The sequence below is a fragment of the Patagioenas fasciata genome, chromosome 4 (assembly GCF_037038585.1).
Source record: "Patagioenas fasciata isolate bPatFas1 chromosome 4, bPatFas1.hap1, whole genome shotgun sequence".
Classification (NCBI taxonomy): domain Eukaryota; kingdom Metazoa; phylum Chordata; class Aves; order Columbiformes; family Columbidae; genus Patagioenas; species Patagioenas fasciata.
This window is the reverse complement of record NC_092523.1, coordinates 56,907,368-56,926,600: the sequence shown is the minus strand read 5'-3', so window position 1 is coordinate 56,926,600 and position 19,233 is coordinate 56,907,368. Positions and strand designations below refer to the sequence as shown.

General features: G+C 39.8%; 2 protein-coding genes across 10 annotated transcripts in view; one reads left to right on the top strand and one right to left on the bottom strand.

Annotated features, from left to right (window-relative positions):
- LOC136101075 (uncharacterized) overlaps nt 1-12,838 on the top strand; it is a 42,745-nt gene extending 29,907 nt beyond the window's left edge. For both annotated transcript variants that reach the window (XR_010651303.2, XR_011738851.1), the window contains exons 5-7: nt 3,291-5,595; nt 7,501-7,705; nt 10,517-12,838. The gene's annotated coding sequence lies outside the window, so the exon portion shown is untranslated. The remainder of the gene's footprint in view (nt 1-3,290; nt 5,596-7,500; nt 7,706-10,516) is intronic.
- The window catches only part of MAPK10 (mitogen-activated protein kinase 10), a 161,352-nt gene that overhangs the window by 7,464 nt on the left and 134,655 nt on the right, over nt 1-19,233 (bottom strand). For all 8 annotated transcript variants that reach the window (XM_071807961.1, XM_071807958.1, XM_071807959.1 and 5 more), the window contains 2 exons: nt 6,657-6,720; nt 6,023-6,100 (listed from right to left, as the gene is read on the bottom strand). In XM_071807961.1, the coding sequence (XP_071664062.1) occupies nt 6,023-6,100; nt 6,657-6,720 (142 nt within the window). The remainder of the gene's footprint in view (nt 1-6,022; nt 6,101-6,656; nt 6,721-19,233) is intronic.

Genomic DNA, 19,233 nt, shown 5'->3' with positions numbered 1-19,233 from the left:
GAATGTGTTGTACCAATTCACCCAGTGGCAATGCAGAGATGGCAGCTGTGGGTGAGACAAGGCCGGTTTCTTCCTCTTAGTCAAGGGCTAGGTGACTAAGCCCAGGATTCCAGTTGTAACAGTATTTTTGTGCATCCAAGTTTACCTGTCCTCTGTAAAATGACGGTAATACCAGATATTATTAAAAAAAAATCACTTTGACTTTGTGAAACAAAGTCTGAACCTTCATGACATTATCATTAACATGACTGAACATGTATCACATCCCTGAATATTATCAGGCATTATGTGTCCTCTAAATACAGATAACCATGTGATAAATACAGAGCCACTGAAGAATGTATTTGTTGTGCACCTATGACCACTCAATCATCATTCTGCCCATTAACCTCAACTCATACTTCAATTCTCAGAATAGCAAGCAACAATTGGATTGGTATTTTTTTCCACTAAACTTTCAAGCAACATTTTGTCATTCTCTTTCCACCAAAATTAACACTGTCTGCAGTTTGGGAGGGAAATATTACTTTTCATTAAATATTCATGATGTCATTTTGCATGATATTGCATGGCTGGAAATCATAGCCAGTCACTTTGTTCTACAGATAGATGGCATTTCATTCTTATGGCTGAAAAGTTTTCTTGGCTCACATTTAAAGATTTTCATTTCCTTGAAATGGACAGAAATGAACATCTATTGCCTTGAAAAGCGAGACAACGCACCTAATAAAACACACCTAATAAAATTACAAGACTTTTATAGTCTTATTGTAGAAATTGATAGTCATCTATACTAGTCAAAATATATGGTCCTGTGGGACAATGGAGAGTGTGGGAGATTTGAGGGACTTTCTTGAAGTTAATGTGTGGATAGGTTTCTATTAGATGGAGATTTGTTATTAAACTAGCCAGGCCCAAAAGAATTTCAAGGCCACCTTGGAAAGCTGAAAACGTGACGTAAATCAACAGACCTATCAGCAGTGAGACTCGGGAGTGTGGACAGCTCCTGAACGTGGACAATATCCAATCAGCTAATGCATGCTTGGAGCGTGGATGCGTGATCAGGAAACAACTGCATATAGAAGGAGGCTTGTTTCTGTAATAAATGGCTTTGCTTGAATTCATATTGGATTGTGTGGAGTCCATGAGTTTTCGCCCTCGCAGGAGAGGATTTCTGTTAACTCTTTTGCAATAAAAACATTACTTGGAGAAGGAAGCCACCATAACTCCAAACCCTCTTCTATTTTCCTCAACTTTTTCTTCCCTTTATACACATTCTCTATAAATATGCACAAAACAGAGGCAGATAGGCTCCCATTCTGAGCTCTGGATGGGAACTGCTTTCTGCTGTTGCAGTGGTACAAAGTTATTTCGGCATCACCTTGGATTAGCTTACACTCCTGATAGGTTCGGAAAACAGTTGATTTTGTAAATGCTGCAAAAAGACAGAGTAATCTCAATGACATCTCATTGGTGACTGCAGACAGCGGCCATGTATCTTTTCTGATAGGAGGTTTGTTTTTCTATGACTGATTTACACCTGTCTCATTCCTATTGATAACTAATCACCGAGGACAACACTGTTACTTAATGTTTACATGTTATTAAATCATGTGACATTTATGAAAATCAGTCAAAATGAATGCACCTAGGTACAGTCAAAATATGACTGAATTATATGATTAACCAATGTATTACCTTTCTAAATGTTTACAGTCCTGGACAGAAGCCTGCCAGTAAGTCATGGATACTGTCCCAGGAATCAAATAGAAAGAATTCCAGTAGATTCAATCGACTTTGGATCAAACTGTTGCTGTGCAGCTTGCTGTGATAGATGTGTGATCGAATTTTCTTGGCAAAATAACTAAGAAATAGCTGCAGAAATTGATTAGGTGAAGATTTTGTTATGCTGTCAAATTCAGCACCACTGAATTCAACAAATCCTGCTATATTTGCTTCAGTAAGTAACAACTCAGCCCATAAGTTTCTGGAAGGTGCATTTTTATAATAGCTATTCCGAGCTTTCAGCACAATTGTACGTGACACCACGCAGACCTGAGAGTTACCATTGCACCCCCAGAGCACCCAGACTCACAAAATACCCACAAAACCACACCAAACCTAAATGACAGAACTAAACAATTCAGCAGCACGAAGCAGCAACAGCCAGGAACCCATCCGAAAGCTGTCCTGATCAATCAGTAATGCTTCATTTGCTGCACTCAGTATCTGCCTGCTGCTACAACAGCTTGTTCTGCAACGGATGGGTGCCACAGGAAACACTGCAGAAATTAGAGAGGTGCATTCAAAAGAGAAATAGATCCCCATTTGTAAAATTGCTGTTTGGCAGGAAGCTTCTCACTGGCTGCAGGGTCAAGGAAAAGAGCAAAAGTTGAGAGCAGGTGAGAAACAGCTCCTGGGACCTGTTACCAGCTCTGCCGCTGACTTGACAGCCAGTCTTTTAAGCCACACATCAGCTTTCCTGCTGTAAAGCAGGGATTCCTTCCTTAGAGAGCTCCTGTGAAGCCCAGTTTAATTAGCACCTATAGAAGTGCCTTTAAGACTTCTGCTGTGAAGTGACACAGATGCGGAGGAAAAAAATTAAAAAATAAAAAGAGAACTGCAGCTTTTGCTGTTTTGCTGCCTTGGGGATTTGCTCAGCTTCTTATAAATCCATGTAAGTATTAACTCTTATGTCACAGGGCTTGGCAAGTCCATCAGCTGCTTATTTTCGGTTCTGCACAGGACCAAAAAAAGGCTGCTAAAGGTATCCAGTAGTTCTTGCGTGACAGCAAAATGACCAAATCAGACAGCAACTAAAAGGCAGGAAGGGAAGAATAAAAGAGTTAATTTCAGCACGAAAGGGGACTGCTAAGAATAAGCTGCACTGGGATCAGCACTATTTACTGTACTCAGTATCCAGAAGTCAGGGGACAGTTGGAAATGTTAGGTATGAAATTACAGCTGGGTAGTGAAGACTAGGGGAGAGCTTGAGAGATGTGGTTGGACAGTTATGCAGTGTCAGAGCAGAGGAAATCTGCAAATGGCAGCCAAGTTATTTACTTTGAACAGAACTTAAGTTTAATTCTAAGTAATCTACAGCCTCTTTTTTTCTTTTACTTCTTTTTTTTTTTCTCTCTTTTTTTTTTTTTTTTAGTGGAAATACTTGCTGCTTGCTAACACCAGTCAGATACACTTTTTTAAAAAGCATTAACCAAACAGAAATTTGTATTGGTAAAGTCCTCCCATATCACTGCATGAAGTTTATACCCTTTCCTTATCTGTTTCAGAAATGACAGAGCAGGAGACCTGAGACTGCTGGTGAAAAGGTCTACAGCACTTCTTGGTAAACTGAGTAATTAGAAATAAATGATACATCTTCTGTGGAACCCAGAAGGACACCTCCACAGAAGATGCACATATGTGTGTGTTAGCCACATGCATGTGTATGTCTGTGTGTATTCTGGGGAGAATATAGGTGTACAAAATGTATATATTTTCACGTTTAAGGGAGCGAATTAGTCAACAATCCTGAAGGTTGATTTAATTTAGTGGCTATTTCTCACATACATGGTTGCGACTGAGTTCCACTGAGAAAACACTTTATTCTCCCAGCTGAGTAATTATATGGCACAGACTCCTTCAATAGTGAGTGTGTTGGTAAGGGGTACATCATCTGAATTTAATAGAACTGAACAATTTGGCAATTCTGTAACAGAAAAAGAACAGAAAAACAAAATCTACCATCTAAGATTAAATTAAATGTTTACGTATGCATGTGGACGGACGTATGTTTTTTGCACATGTTGCTCATATATTTATGTAACATGTACATACAAACCTATACACAGATCTTTCCACTCTATTCAGCACTACTAGTGCCTTAAGCAGATAGGTTTGCATACTGTCATCTATGAGAGACAGAAGTCAACTAGAAAAAGCGTAGAGAAAAGCAGTAAGCTTGGAAGTTTCAAGGATGCGGATAGTGAAGTTCAAAGGAAGGAAGACTGATTAGAGATGCAATAATGGAATTTAAGTGAGCTAAATGCTATCAGAAAGAAAAATGTAGGTAACTGTTCTCCATGTCCTCTGGAGACATGACAAGAAGTAAGAGTTAAACTGCAGAAAAAAAAAAAGGCAAATATTTACGCAGACATATTTTTGAAAGTAAACAAGATCACTTACAGAGGTTTTTTGGAACAGGCAGCAGAAGTACATGTTCGGAACAGTTTTGGACACAGCTGATTTTGTTCATTGGACATGAGCACGAGAGGCACTTGAGGTTTCTCCAAGACCCCACATTTCAAGATTATATGTTGTATTAACTAATTCTTCACAGGATGAGATGAAGCACCAAGTGACTGACACCCTGATACCTAGGCACTCCAACCAGCCTGCAGTATCAATGGGCAACTGTTATCCTTGGTGCTGTCAACTTGAGTCATCTTCTTCTGATCAAGTGATCTCAGAAATTTGTCTCCAGCTTGCTCGCTGTGATTACTAGTAAAGCCCCAAATCTCAGCCTTCTGAATTCTTGCCAAGAAGGCTGACAAGCACAAGCAATGTGTGTGTATAGTCTCCTCCATTTCCCTTTTGCTCAGAACTGGTCACCCGTTTTACCTCATTCTTTCAGTATTTCATTCAGCTAAGCTAAATTAAGTCAGGTGCATAAAACTGGGAAATCTGCTGTTTCATAAACCAGTTTCATCTCAGAGCAATTTTTAAATAGTTACTGTACTTGTTGGCGTCTGACAACCAAAATGAGTCTAAGGGGAATAGCAAAAGACAGACAGATGAGAGATGGGAATTTCATATGGTCAGAAATGTTTTACATAAACAATAAAAACCTTTTACATAGGAAAAACAGAACACTAATACATAAAAGAAGTCCCTGGGTAGTTAATTCGTGAAAACAAGAACAACGTTTCTAGCTCACAAATCATAATGCAACCACCATTCTGTAGGGGAGAGAGATTACAGAGCAAGGATTTGTCACATACCTGTCAGCGCCCCAGATTTCTTTTCAGTGGTGGTACAGTAATTTGGTAAATTAAGTCTGCAAGTCCTATGCTTTATTTACTACTTGGCAAGAATGCAATGGGTTTTCAGTATCTTATTATCATCCAGCACTCTATTAACTTCTGCCATTGTTGCTATATTTTTCCTTGTCCTGTTAGTTACTAATGGCACATTCTTATTCTAATGTTAAGTTAGCACGAAGTAAAATCACAACACACACACACAAATCTCTTTGAAAATATGCAGAAGATGTTGAGAAAAGAAAAGGCTCTGCAGAAGGTAGGTAGTTTTACCCACAAACACTACTGGGACACTGTGCTCAAAATCACTTCCAGTCTGCCAGTGAAAGTGTACCTTCCCAAATGTGTCTATGTATTGGCAGTCACACTTGGCATTTCTGTGAAAAGACTGCCGATGTGAATTCTCCTCAGGTAAAATTTAGTTGAGATTTTTTTTGTGACAGGATTTTAAGAATCTGTGTTTGAAGACGACTTTCTCTTCTCATCAAAGTGTCAACCAAGCTCGTCAGCAAGATGTTCTAATGTTGTCAGACTTCTGGAAGGATAAACAACCAGTGTAGGTACCAGTTGCTTACATGGGGGGGTGCAATGTCACATGTCCAATGGGTGGATATGTGCCAACCTCACCAATTTTGCATATATCAACTAGCTGAGTATTAATTCATTTATCCATCAGCATAGCGGGATAGTAATGACAGTGTGAGATAATTCTCCCCACCTGCAGGAATATAATCCTGTAACTACAGATCTTTCCATAGAAAATACCAGGACAAGTATATCTCAAATAACAAGAAGACCAATTTTTAAGTATTAATATGACATCAAGTATTGAGGTCAACCTATTAGTACCACTAGATTTCATGAAAATATCCTAACTTGGTTTACATAACTGTAAGTGCAGCCCCAGTGCTTCAGCCATGTCCATTCTTTCTCTTTTTGTTCGTACAGAACACACGTCAAAGTCATTTAATGGGGTTGAGTACCTGAAGGAGAAGGCTGTCCTTTTACTACACCGTTTTTCGTCTTTTCTTCAGAATTCATTACTTCTTTGTAAATGAGTTCTGGAAGAGAAAATTGCAACAGTTACAAACAAGAACCAGCACCTGTGATCAGGAACAAAGCAACTACCACAAAACGCAGCACTGTAGCCTTCTTTAGGCTGCCCTGCTCTGCCCTACCTTGTCTTCACAAGTTTGACAGCCCTGCTCACCTAAGACCTCTCTCTTCCATTCCCTTGCTCTCCCATCACCTCTTTTTGGAGCTGAATTGAGACAGAAACTAGGAAATGTGAATTGTCTAACACTGCACTACCTAGAAATGAAGTAGCACAGTAATACAGTGCTTTTTACTATGGGTAAAATTCTGATGCGTTGTCCTGTTCTCCAGATGATATCCCTAGATTTCTATGAAGCATTGGAATCTGCATCCCCCTGTGTTAACGTTAACCTATGTAAACAATGGTAGCACTGAGGACATTTCTTATATTTTAGCTACCAAAGTGCTAGTTTCTTCCTGTCAAAGGAATTCCTTTGGGTTTACACAGATGCACCTGGTGGTGGGACATGGCTGTTTCACCACTGAAATATCCCTTCCCATTAAATTCTAAACTGCTATTACCTTTCCATTCCTCAATTGTATGTTCCCTTTCATCCAGCTGTTTATCATATATCTGAGGCGGTGGCTGCAGGAGAGAAACAAATTTATTTATTCAACTGTCCATTACATTGTAAATAATTAGAAGTAACTATTTAAGTATAGATAAGTGCCCTTCTCCCTCTTTGTTATCTATCCTGTACATCAGGGGTGTCAAACTCATTTTCACCGGGGGCAACGTCAGCCTCACGGTTACCTTCAATGGGCCGAATGTAATTTTAGGACTGTATAAATGTAGGAGTAGTTACATTTACACAGTCCTAATATTACATTTGGCCCTTTGAAGGCAACCACGAGGCTGATGTGGCTCCTGCTGAAAATGAGTTTGACACCCCTGCTGTACATGCAAAAGCACATGAAACACATTTGAGTATTAAATGAATTAACACTTTGGGAATTCAAGTCTTTACGTAGAAGTAATCAATGTATTTCTCCCTTTCCTCTTTTAAACAAGAGGCATAGTTGCAGGTGAAACAGAACCCTTGTCAGCAATGCCACTGTTCTTATCCTGAGCCCAGAAATTTCACACACAGACTGTTTGCACTGGCAGAGAAAGTACTGTCAGAATACCAGACACATACCAGTCCTGATTAATTAGGAGTCGTATTACAATATTAAGTTTTAAGTTGTCCTTCAGACATCATACTCACTGCTATACAAACTTCTAAGAGTAACTAATTTTAAAGCAAATCTCCCAGCCAGAAGTTCTGATCTATGTTCCAAATTCCCAAGCTTGCTAGTATACATATTTTTAAGTAACTTTGCTTTAACCAGAGAGGTGTTGGGTGTTTTTTACTGTATGTTTTAGTTGCCAAGAATGTCACGGAAGTAGCAAATCCTGGAATTTATTGAGACAGAGGCAACTAGAGTTTCTGAGAGCCTGAACACCTGGCTTCCTTGAGCAAATAATCCACATGTTCATTGTGTCTCCTGATGTCAGCTGCCAAATCCAGCAGCTGAGCAAGGCAGAGGACTCTGCCTCTTCCTTCTATCAAGAAGCTTCAGCATCTGAGGTAAGAGTATCAAATGAAGATGAAAACAAGATCTATTGTGACTTTTGTCACGCATAAGTATTTCCTCTAACTTTCATCTTGGGCACTTGGCCACTGCGTCCCTTTGAATACATCCTAATATTAAATGCATGTTTACTGAGCTGTTTTCTGATTAACTGAGAAGTTGAGGATTTGCTCTCAGGAGTAACACCACCAGTCTATTAAGCTATGTGCATACTATAGATAAAAGTGAGAAAGTAATCACATATATGATAGATGGACCAGACAAGTCCACTGAAAACAAGAAAAGTTCCTACAGGCTGACAGTTGTACCAGGGCTAAAGACAAAGGGACTAGGTGAAGTCCTGAATTGCCAAGTCTCACACATGAGAGGATGCCTAGAGGGAATGTGGAACACACGCCATGAGTTAAAGTGAGTCCCAGGCCTCCGCAGGGGTACCTGAGGTTTTGTCATGTCAGCAAGGTGAGATACAACCACATGAAAAGTCTGAGTCCAAAACCAGTGCAGCTGTTTGCTTATTCGGCATTAACAACCCTCCTCTGTCCCTTTCAGTCTGTCCTGAAGCTTAAGACAGGTTCACCCAAAATCAAAGCCATCTCCACTTTTAGTGGTAGCAGCAGGGGAGGCACTTGGCCGAGACAAGAATATCCTGCAAGCAACTTTTATTTCTTAAAGCTTACAAAAAACACAGGCTGTGAGTAAAATTGCTCCTATCAAATGTAAACACTCTTTTTACACCTTCCACAGAAAAACTAGAGTGTTTCTCCCCCAGCCAGAAATAAAAGGCTTTATTCTTTTACTGCTTCAATTCCCAAACACACAAATTACAGAATCAAAAGGAACAAGTGATCAGATGCACATTCCTGTCCTCAGTTCACACAACCACAAAAATCTCTGGCGTATGCCTCTTCGAATTTATTTCGGTTATGTCTTAAGCAGGCATAATTAGCTAATAAGTAACAAGAAAAGTAGCAGTAATTATTTCCTAGATTGACACATTCTGGAAATGAGGACATTTTGCAGGGAGAGAGCCTAAAATAATCTAATTTTTTTACCAAACTCCTATTTTGCTATGAAGACAACCAGCGGAGAGCAACCAAACTCTGCATTTCACACACCGGAGGATGCCAGAAACTCCACCTGCAGTGTGTGTTCTGCTGCTGCAGCAGTGTGGGTGCTGCAGAGCTGCTTTGTGAGCTAGCAGGATCCACAGCTACAAAACACAGCTCTCGGCAGGAACACAAGAGCCAAGGCTAACAAATATTCAGTGTGATGATGACAGGAGTCAATCTCTGCTCTTCTCACAGGCAGGCTCTGTAACATCTAAAGCCTGTGCAGGACACGGGACAGTGGAGCTCTGCTGTGAGGCCAGGCCAGCACTCTCACACTGGTACCAGGAATAATTTATTTATTTATTTATTTTTATCTTATTTTATTTATTTATTTGTGTTGATTCAGGGCACAGAACTCAGAATCCTCTAAAAGTTTCAAGAATGAATTTATTTTCCCATGATCCTCATTAATCCTAATGACAACGAGAGAGCTTAATGCACTGTTCTCAAACTAGATAATCCCCTCCCGGCTGACCACCCAATTTCTGCTAACTTGGAAGAGAGGATTTTAATGCAAGTATTGTCACATCAATGGACCTCACAGAGCAGCTGTGTCCTCCTGGGCACCTGATTTTAGTCTTAGTCCAAAGGTTGGCCTGAAAATGACTTTGCTGCCTAACTCAAATGCCTTAGAAAATGATTGAAAATCTTCTGTGTGGATGCAGCTGCAGCTGCAGTATTGTAGACATTCTTCTAAATCCTTTATACATCGTGTGCCAGCTGAGAGTTATATGGTTTAGCCTGTACATTTTTCAGAAAAAGTATAGTTAAAGTACCCTTAAATCAAAACAGAGTGCGGATCAAGCCTATGGGTGGCAGCATCTAGCTTCAGTTTAAGGCAGCCATTTTCTTCCCAGATCAGATTGATTTGCAAGTGACTGCAGTGGCAACAAAGAACAGAATCTATTTTTAGATGTGGAAGAGAAGGAATTAGTTATATTTTTCTAGTACACGTTAAAATAATCCCTTGTTGTTTCAGTGGTTCTTGGCTTTTACATTTTATAAATGGATTTTTAAAATATTTATGCATTACGTTTGATATTCATTGAATATAGTAACAACTACAGAAAAACCCCAAAAATATCCACACTGACCTTTTTCTTAAAAAAAAAAAAAAACAACAACAAACAAACAAGAACACACCCTAAAAAAACCCCACGCCAAAACCCATGAAAGGCAGTGTTTTTCATGGAATTAGATGGATTTGTTAAATACCTTTCTAACACCCAGGGACGAAAAGCTTTTCACTAGAGAAAAAAACAAAACATACGTTGAGGCTGATGTATTCTCACTTTCCCAAAGCAACACAGTTTGGTTTGTGTGCTGCTGCTAGAAAGCAAAAGGAATGGTCTGAACCTCCCACTTGAATAAATCCTGCAGTCTCTGTCCCTGCCTCTGCAGAGCGAGTGCCAGCACAGCAAAGACCTCGGGATGAGCTGTTTTTAGAAAGCTTGGCAGGAGCAAGGCTTGATTCTGCATCTGTTCCCAGAATTGCAGAGTCTGGAGCAGCATACAAGGCAATGAGAGAATTAGTGATATACAAATACCAGAGGCAATGCGAGGCTGTAAAAATTAATAGCGTGAGGTTGAATAATTCGTTAAATGGCTTAGATCATAACAGGTGAATATAAAAATTCCTTTGTATTTTGCCACAACCTAGATGATGTTACTGCTACTATTTATATTTTATTTTTGCAGTGCAAGCAGAAGTACACCGGTGTGCTGTCAGCTAGAGATGAAAGTGTCAGTGGCCTCGGATTTCACCCTGTATTGCGCAGGGACTCCACGGTGGGCTGTGGAGATGGAAAAAGAGATGCCTCTGTGCCCAGTCGTTCCTTGGAACTTTTGCAGAGCCTTTAGGAAAACTCCACCATTGAAGGAACTGTGGGCTGAGGTGTTTCTGAACAGCTGGACTGCAAGGATGGCAGGCAGCAGGAGGCAAGATTACTTGGCCGCGCACAGATGACTGAGTAGATTACGGATAAGTACAACAGTAAGCTGGAAAAAGCCTGAGCTTTGTTTGGAGGAGAAAAAAGAAGATAAATGTCTCTTTGGTCTCTAACCACTACTTCTCGCTGACATTAACGTAGATTGCTGCAGAGGGTGTGTTCGGCTTCCATAACTTTTCAGCTAGAAATGGACAGATGCTGCTGACTAGACAAAATATCCATGCTTGTGTGCAAAGCAGAGCTGCAAACTTCTTTTGTGAGACAACAGATGTGCACCATCAGCCCCTAAGCAAAAAACCAGTCCCTGGAACTGATTGCTGGAAAACCCCTGTGGCAGATCACCGCAGAGTTTAGATACAACATCCAAATATGCACAGAGCTGAGCAAGAGAAAAGAATACCAGAAAAGATGTACAACCTGACAGCCTTGATTCTGCCACGAAGTGTCACATGTAGTGAAGGTGACACCTTTATTCAAGTGTTGTTTTCCAGGCTCACAGAGGTCTCCAGAAACGCTTCTCCATCATCATGGATGTTCAGCACTCACAGGCAAAAAAGATGGCCTTTTTTTTTGTTTTGTTTTTTTGTTTTCTTGTAACAAACTTCGAAACTTAAAATTAATTTGAGTAGATTTTATTTAACAGCTGGTCACAGATAGTTTATACAGAAAGGGCTAAAACAGTACAGAAGCAGTTTCCATCCTGGAGAGGACATCAGACTGAGAAATGCAAACGAGATCTCCTTCGTAAGCATTGTAGGAAATAGCATCACAATAATAGAAGGCAACACACGGGCTGTCAAGCACAGAAAAATGAATTATAATTTACAGCCCAGCCCCTCATGGGTAGTCCTAGATACAGAGACACCCCAGTGAAATATAAATCCTATGAAAATAAAACCGATATTGAAAGCAGTGTTAGTTACAGCAAATAAAACCCCACATGATATATCACTGTTGTAAAATTCTGTCAACATCGAGAAATGCTGAAAAGGTACTTTTTTAACATCTGATCTTTCCCTCTTCTAAGAAATCTCTCCTCTAATGGATGGCAATGTCAGAGAGCAAGCAGTAAGTACAGGTAAGTAAAATCTAAGATGGATTTTGAAACCATTTAATAGAAAACACCAGGTAATAATCTATGGTAAATTTTGCAACTACATTTGTTCCCATGGAATGGAGCAGAACAATACTGTTCCCAAGTAGGAACCACTTATGAGGTCACACAGATAATTCAAGAGGTTCCAAAAAGAATTGATTCCTAAATCATTTATAGCTGAAGAAAAAAATGGGCAACATTGAGTCCTAAACAATTGCCCTTAAACAGCAGAAATTCTTCTAAAATAGCATCTTCCAGAAATATGCATGCAAATATTTTTGGCTGAAAAACACTTGGTTAATATTTTATGAAAAAACATAGTAACTGAAAAATTATGGAAAGGAATTGAAAGCAGCGACAGTCTTGCATAAGAACGTTACTTTGATACCAGTAAGTAGGTATCTCTCCCATTTGAAATTATTTCTCATGCCAACAACATGGAAGAAATTAGACTGGAGACAAGGCAGCTCAAGCCAATGCTGTCCTAGAGAACAACCAGCATCAGTGTTCTGAAATTTGGCAGCAGAGCCACCCAGGTGGCAACACTAAAGCTAATCTGAAGCACATGCCTAGGAATCCATCCTGTTCACGAATGATTTAAACATTTTACGATAAAAACAGGAACATACATATAGGCAGCGTCGCATAAACATTACAGGAGATATGAAAAACTAACTGTCAGATCTGGGATTTATTCACAGCTCATCTCAATGAAGGATAAGAACGTATAGCAACGTCAAAAAAGGCAGCTGTGCAAGTGAAAACAAAGTTTCAGGCACAGCATTTTCGGACAAGAAAATAGAGAGGTTAATATGTCACCAGGGAGATATTGAGGTGATCTACAATAAACAGGGTAGTCTGCGCGGGGAGGCAAGAGATGATGGAAATGTCTTCTTCACTAAAAAAGACCAGCTCACTTTGAGGAAGAAAATGTATGGGGTGTCTCATTTATTCATAATAATAGCCCAAATACTGTAAGGTAAAGTAAATATCGTAACACAAGAGTAATAAACATCAGTATTCGTTTAAAAGTAGAATCAAGACAGTTTCTGCGTATAATATGCAGGAAGAAGGAACCTTTAACTGAAATATAAAACAGAGAAGTAAGGTCTATGGCTTCCTATTCTGATTTTACAACAGATTTCCTGTGTAACATTAGTAAATAATACTTTTCCTCTTTGAATGCTGGTTTCCCTACATATGAATTAGGTGTGAAGATTGGTAACAAATTTCAACAGTTCCTGAAATCCTGAGAATTCCATACAATCTTAAACACGCATTATCTACTATGTCTTCATGTTTTTTAGAAACGTGTATTTCACTTATAATTGGTTGAATATAGAAATTATCTTACCTGGGAACAACACTATACAAATGAATTTCAGAGCGATGATGTACATTCTGGAGAACCTAATGCTCTGGCTTTATTGTAAAAGATACTGCAGCGAGCGAGGTGGGCTCAAAAGAAGCTGGCTAATGATGTTAGTATGTTAGACGAAAGAACTACCCCTAAATCCAAAATCTGGCTTACCCACTCACTCCACAGGTAAGCTCAAAAACTGTGCAAGGCCTATTTCTAAATGTAAATATGATGATTGTTTCAGAGCTGTTGAAGGCTTCGGATGTGGTTTGTTTTTACACAGAAGTCTATGTAGAAGTTTATGCAGAAGTTTGTGTAACCTCCTGGTGTTAGTGAATAGCAATTACCACATCTCTTAACAGATCCTCTTCCTCCTTGTATCAGGGAATTGCTACGTGGCACTTAAGGCCAACCAGAAGAGTTCAATGCTGTTATACATCGAGAGGGAAAAGGGTATTGCATTCCTACCGCTTTCCATTTGTGTCACAGTCTTCACCCATTAGAATGAGACATTTTTATGGCTCCCATACAGCCTGTGAAAGACCATAAACTTTTAATAGACTTATAAAAACGGACTGTAACTGTCTCACTATTCTGCTTTCCTAACTGGACAGGGCTGTTTTATCTGTTCCTCTCACATTCGTAGCGCTGTAAATCTGGGAAGACATGGAGGGTCATTACCTCTGAGTTAAACCTTGACAATGAATTCTCTGCTCATTCCCTGAACTGTCTTCAGTGCTCTTCATGGTCTACTCCAGCACTCAGTGACACTCCATGGCACTGCAAAAGCTCACTTCAACACTTCTGCCACAACAAAAGCTTTCAGTTGCCTGTCTTCCTAAGCCTCCAAACCAAATGAATATTGTACAACAGATGCCCAACTCCTGTTGATGTAGCCATTTACTGGAGATAGGGAGAAATCTAACTAGACACGTAAGTGGACTAAATCTAATGCTACCCTGCTTGAAAAGGCTATCTTCTTTAATACCTCTGTATTGTTTCTGCTGTGTTATCTCTACTATACAGGGTTATTGACAGTGGGAGGAATCCTGCCTCGTGTTATGTGATGTGGGAGGAGGACTCTCAAAAAAACCCACTCCACCACCAAACCTTTAGTCACATGATGAAAGACCTCACTCTATGGAAAACCGCTAAGAGAGAGTGCAGTGAACATGGGTGAATGAACCACAGCACAGGCCTGGAAGTCCCAGTGGGGTCATCGGATTAAATAGTGGGAGGTTAAGCACAATGCAAGTGATGAAAAGCATCTCTATCACTCTCCTATCACTCTCTTTTCTGGTTCCCTGTGAAAAAGCCTGTGAAAAGCAGGGCTGTTCCTTCATAGAGCCTCATCATGCTGCAAATCCTAAAGGAGAATTCATTAAGGTGCTCACTGGTCCACTGCAAACTTTCCTTGAGAAGGCTGCAGAACATTCATCTTTGCTAGTCATAGACTCATAGAATCATTCCAGTTGGAAGAGCCCCTCAGGATCATTGAGTCCAACCGTAGCCTAACTGTAGCACTAAACCACATTCATCCTTTCTCCCACTCCTCCCTCTACTCCATCCTTGTCTGTTCACCTCACAGTAAATAGCCTAGGCTCCTTTTGTACCCTCTGGCACCCAACCCATAAAATGGATGCACATCTCTGAAGCCGTGAGCTAATGAAGGAAAGGTGCTCCCCTAGAAGAGGCAAGGCCCACTTGGGGAAGGCAAAGCAAAACCCATGGTTAGTACCTGTTGTCTGTGATACAGAAAGACAGAATGTAAAACCTGGGCTTACGGTGTTTCTTCTCACTTCACCGGAAAACAACAGCACTATTACTTGGAATCTAATAGACAGGTACATCCCCAAATACAATGTACTTACTTGTGTAAAGGAAGAGAAGAAAGGATTAATAACACTGCAGTACCTAGTAAGCTTCTGTAAAGTGCTCCTTATCTCTCTGCCTGGCACAGGAGTTCTGATCTGCCTGTTGATCACACCCAGAGGGATGTAATTTGGCTTGGGTCAGAATCAAGACAACAGAGAATCAAAGCACCAACATTGTATGGAGTCAAAGGAGACCAGGCTTTTCTTAAGCTTCTGTCTCTAAAGCTTTGTTCTCGGACAGTGAAAAGAAATCTATGCACCTTGGATGAGACCAGTCACAGAAGCCAGATTCTGACACAAAAGAAGACTCACTGAATGCAATTGTAGAAAACCGAAATTCACAGGCTCCAGAACAGTAAAATGCAGGAGCAAGTGATTTCAAACGAGTAGTCCACAAAAAAAAGAGAGTGGAAGGAAAAAGACCCAATCTGATGCTGACTGGCGTTTCTAGTGAAATACAAACCACAAATACCTACTTAAAACCTGTTTTAACAAAAGATCATCTTGAGGTAAAGATACTAGCAGACAAATGCTTCAAACCTGGCCAATAGATTAAAAATAAAAAAATCTGAATTTCAACAGGAAATAAGCAAAGAGAATGGAAAATGAGTAAAACTGAATACTCAGAGAGCAGAAATGCAAAATCCATTAAGTGGTTTATCAGCTAACTGAGGCAGCAATGAGTTTGAACAGTCCAGTCTCCCGATATTCAAAATATGAGAGAATACCTTTAAGAGACAAAGAAGAGTAGAACAAATGTTGCACTTGTTTGCCCATTAGTTTGAATAAGAACGGCTACTGTGCCCACATTGCTCAGTCTCTTTCCATCACTTTACTATTACTAAAGCTTGCAAGACTGTCATGGAAAGAGGAAAATATCACCACCTCTTCCTTGAACTGGAAATCTTCCAGTCAGGCAACACAAAAATGTTCATTGAACTTATTCCACACTTAAAACAGAAGCATTGTAGTAGCAGACTCACCTTAGGCTCATACGCATTTGTGTAAATATTTTGTCAACGTATTTCCATCAGGAACACAAATCCTAAATCCATACATGAATAATCATGAATAAAATTGGAGCTAAATTGTTTGAAAAACCTATTTAGACTGTAGTGTTTCATTTGCTTTTGTCCTCCATTTATAAAAGCTGGCTCACAAACACAGCTAGAGATAAGTAGGCACAAGAAGTTGAAACCATGCTGGGACAAATTCTGAACTGCACTCAGTGGAACAGTTAATAATCAGTACACATTTCTCTGCCTTTCCCATGAGGCACTTTTATAAGCTTCACAAACTATGGCATAGTTTGTGGACAAAAAGGACCCAGACTAGTAAAGCATAAGGATTTCAACACACTTCAACGATGTGAAGAACCAGAAGACCCAGAATTGTCTTCTGGTTCACATCTAGAAACAGGTTCAGCTGCAGAACTGAGATCCAGTGGCAGATTTAAATGCCATTTCCACCTCGCAAAATTCAGTGGGCCAGATACAGAGACCAAGTAGAAAAGGCACTGATGAAATGTGCTGGTGCTTGTTGTTTCATAGCACACATTAATAAAATAGCTTACCAAGAAGGAAAACATGACTTGTTGCATTCAAACTGGAATTGGAAACTTAAGACATACGCAATCTGGAAGAATCAGATCACAATTGTACCGACACCCATGAGAATTTTTTTTTTTTTTTTTTCCAAAAACTAACATTAATGACCTGGAAAACCATTTTTAATTTTTTACATCTCATTCAAATACTGGTTCTCCATGCATTTGCACCCTATTATAACTTCTACGGTTTACTTCTGTACAGACAAATTCACTGAGTCAGATTATTAAGTGAATCAGCAAACATACCTCTCAAAGAGCTCATTCGTTGGATGTTTTTAGATGAGTACCAACTCCCATCCCTGCTGCAAAGTTGGCAAGATCTAACAAAAATATGTAACACAGTCATATCCCCATTGCCTGTGACATGCTGAACATGTGGCGTTAGGAAACGTTTACTGAATTTGATCCTAACCCTGGCAACTGCAACAAGATGGATATTTCAGTGGAGATGCAAAGGCTCTTGTGATAGCAATCCTTAATAATACAAAATTGCAACAGAAAGTAATGCACAACCAGAGCAAGAGAATTAGCACAATGAAGAACCTGGAGCTTACAGCAGAATATTAACTCCTGCACAAAACTGTAACTGTTTAGGATGTCAGATGTCTGTGCCGTGTTATAAGATACTCCAACAGGTATTCTGGATGCTACACTGGGTGCTGCAATCCCTGTCTGAGGTCATAGAGACTCACAGCCTGTTTTACACACCAAGATGGCTTTTTCCAAGAGAAAACAAGTTACTTTATGCTTGAAGCACTAAATCACTTGTGTTACCACATGAGTTTATCATGTCCAGGTACCTTGCTGCCTTGTAAAGAGTGAACAGCTGATCAGACAGCAAGCATTCAGCCGGAAGTGGCAAGTTGTAACATAGGCACAAGTAAAACTTTCTCTCCAGTGTAGCAACAACTGCTCCTCCTAGAGGCAGTGCCAGTTACTAGAAGTCCCAGGACTTCAGGACACTCTTTTCAGAAAGAACAGAAAGCCACCAGTCTCCCATGAATCCAAGAAACTTATTCCATCATCAAGACAATGCTGATGAAAAACACAGACTGACTACACCTCAAGAGCTGAATCAAGAGGCAAAGAGAATCCAGCTGAGTTAAGTTTTCTTCAGAAAATAATTAGTAAGTTATTCACAGCTAGCCACTGAAGGTGTGTCAGCATGAACAGATGGAAATTTAGAGTTCAATAAACTGTTAATTGCGAAACCAATGTTATCCAGCTTAACTTGCCCTTTGAAAAAGAGATTGGAAAACTAATGAATGTTAAGTGAAGCCAGGCTCTTTCTAGACTACCTAGCACTCTGACAAAATACAATTAATATTTATTCATCCAATGTTCGTCTATTTAGTTTACACTGCACACAACCTGAACCTTCCTGGTTTTTAACCTGCTGCAATCCCAAGAGAAGAAAGGTCTCTGTACCACAGAGCGATTGCTATCAAATCAATTCGGTAACACTTCACTGTCAAAGTACTCATGACAAAACTATTAGTGTGATTCTATAGTATGTTATTGACAAGGTATAGCATGTTTTGGAAAATAAAACTTTCAAGTTAAGAGGGACAGAGAAAGCAGCTGGGGATGCTGATGTGAGTTCAGCTCATGTTAACTACACAATAACTGTGTAAAGAACTCTGGTGGGTGAAGAGAACAGAGCATATCTAAAAAGATACAATTCCAACACAGATGCAAACTGCAAATAACGAGGACAACATTGAGTGTTTGAAGTTGAACATTTAAAGGTGCTCTTCCTTCCTCACAGGATGTCCTCTGTTCTTTGAAGTGCTGTGGGAGCAATGACAGTTTGCTTTTCCACTGCTTTACACATTCTGTAGTAATTTTACTGAACAACGAAACACAGCCAACAGCGAAAATGCAGAGAAAATTATTTGATAGCGTGTGGCACCACATTTGTACAGGTATCTGTGGTGACAGGAGGTGCATGTGAGAGACAAATGCCTCAATGACCTAGAACTTAATTACTGCAGGCTCTGGAGACCTAGTGGGCTCATTAGATTCCAGCCAATTCACCCGGCAGGCAAAACGAAGAATTATTGTTCATGTTTTACAGTCACAATCCAAAGAAAGGATGTGTTTTGTTCTAGATCATGTCAGGACTATAGTCTAATCAGAAGTTAAACCGTTGTCTCTTCAGCTGTAGATGTACCCTGGTCTCTGCAGAAAAGCACAGTAATACAAGGTTCAATATCAGCTGTAATTCTAGGCGTGTGGCAAGTTTTTCCTTCTAAAAGGACAGACCCATTATGACAAAAATTCAACTTCCACTTCAGTAGGAAAAAACTTTGGAAATTGGGCAAATCATTACATCGAAATATCCACTGTACAGAACTTCCTGTTCTGCATCAGAAGTGGCTCTACATGGTTAAATTCACAGGAAAAGCACATCTGATGAGGGACACAAATCTGAATTCCGACATCAGACTAGTTCCGTAAGCGGAGTTAAAAACTGCATGGAAATACAACAAAAGTATCTGACAACGGAATGAGATCTTCAAGTGGG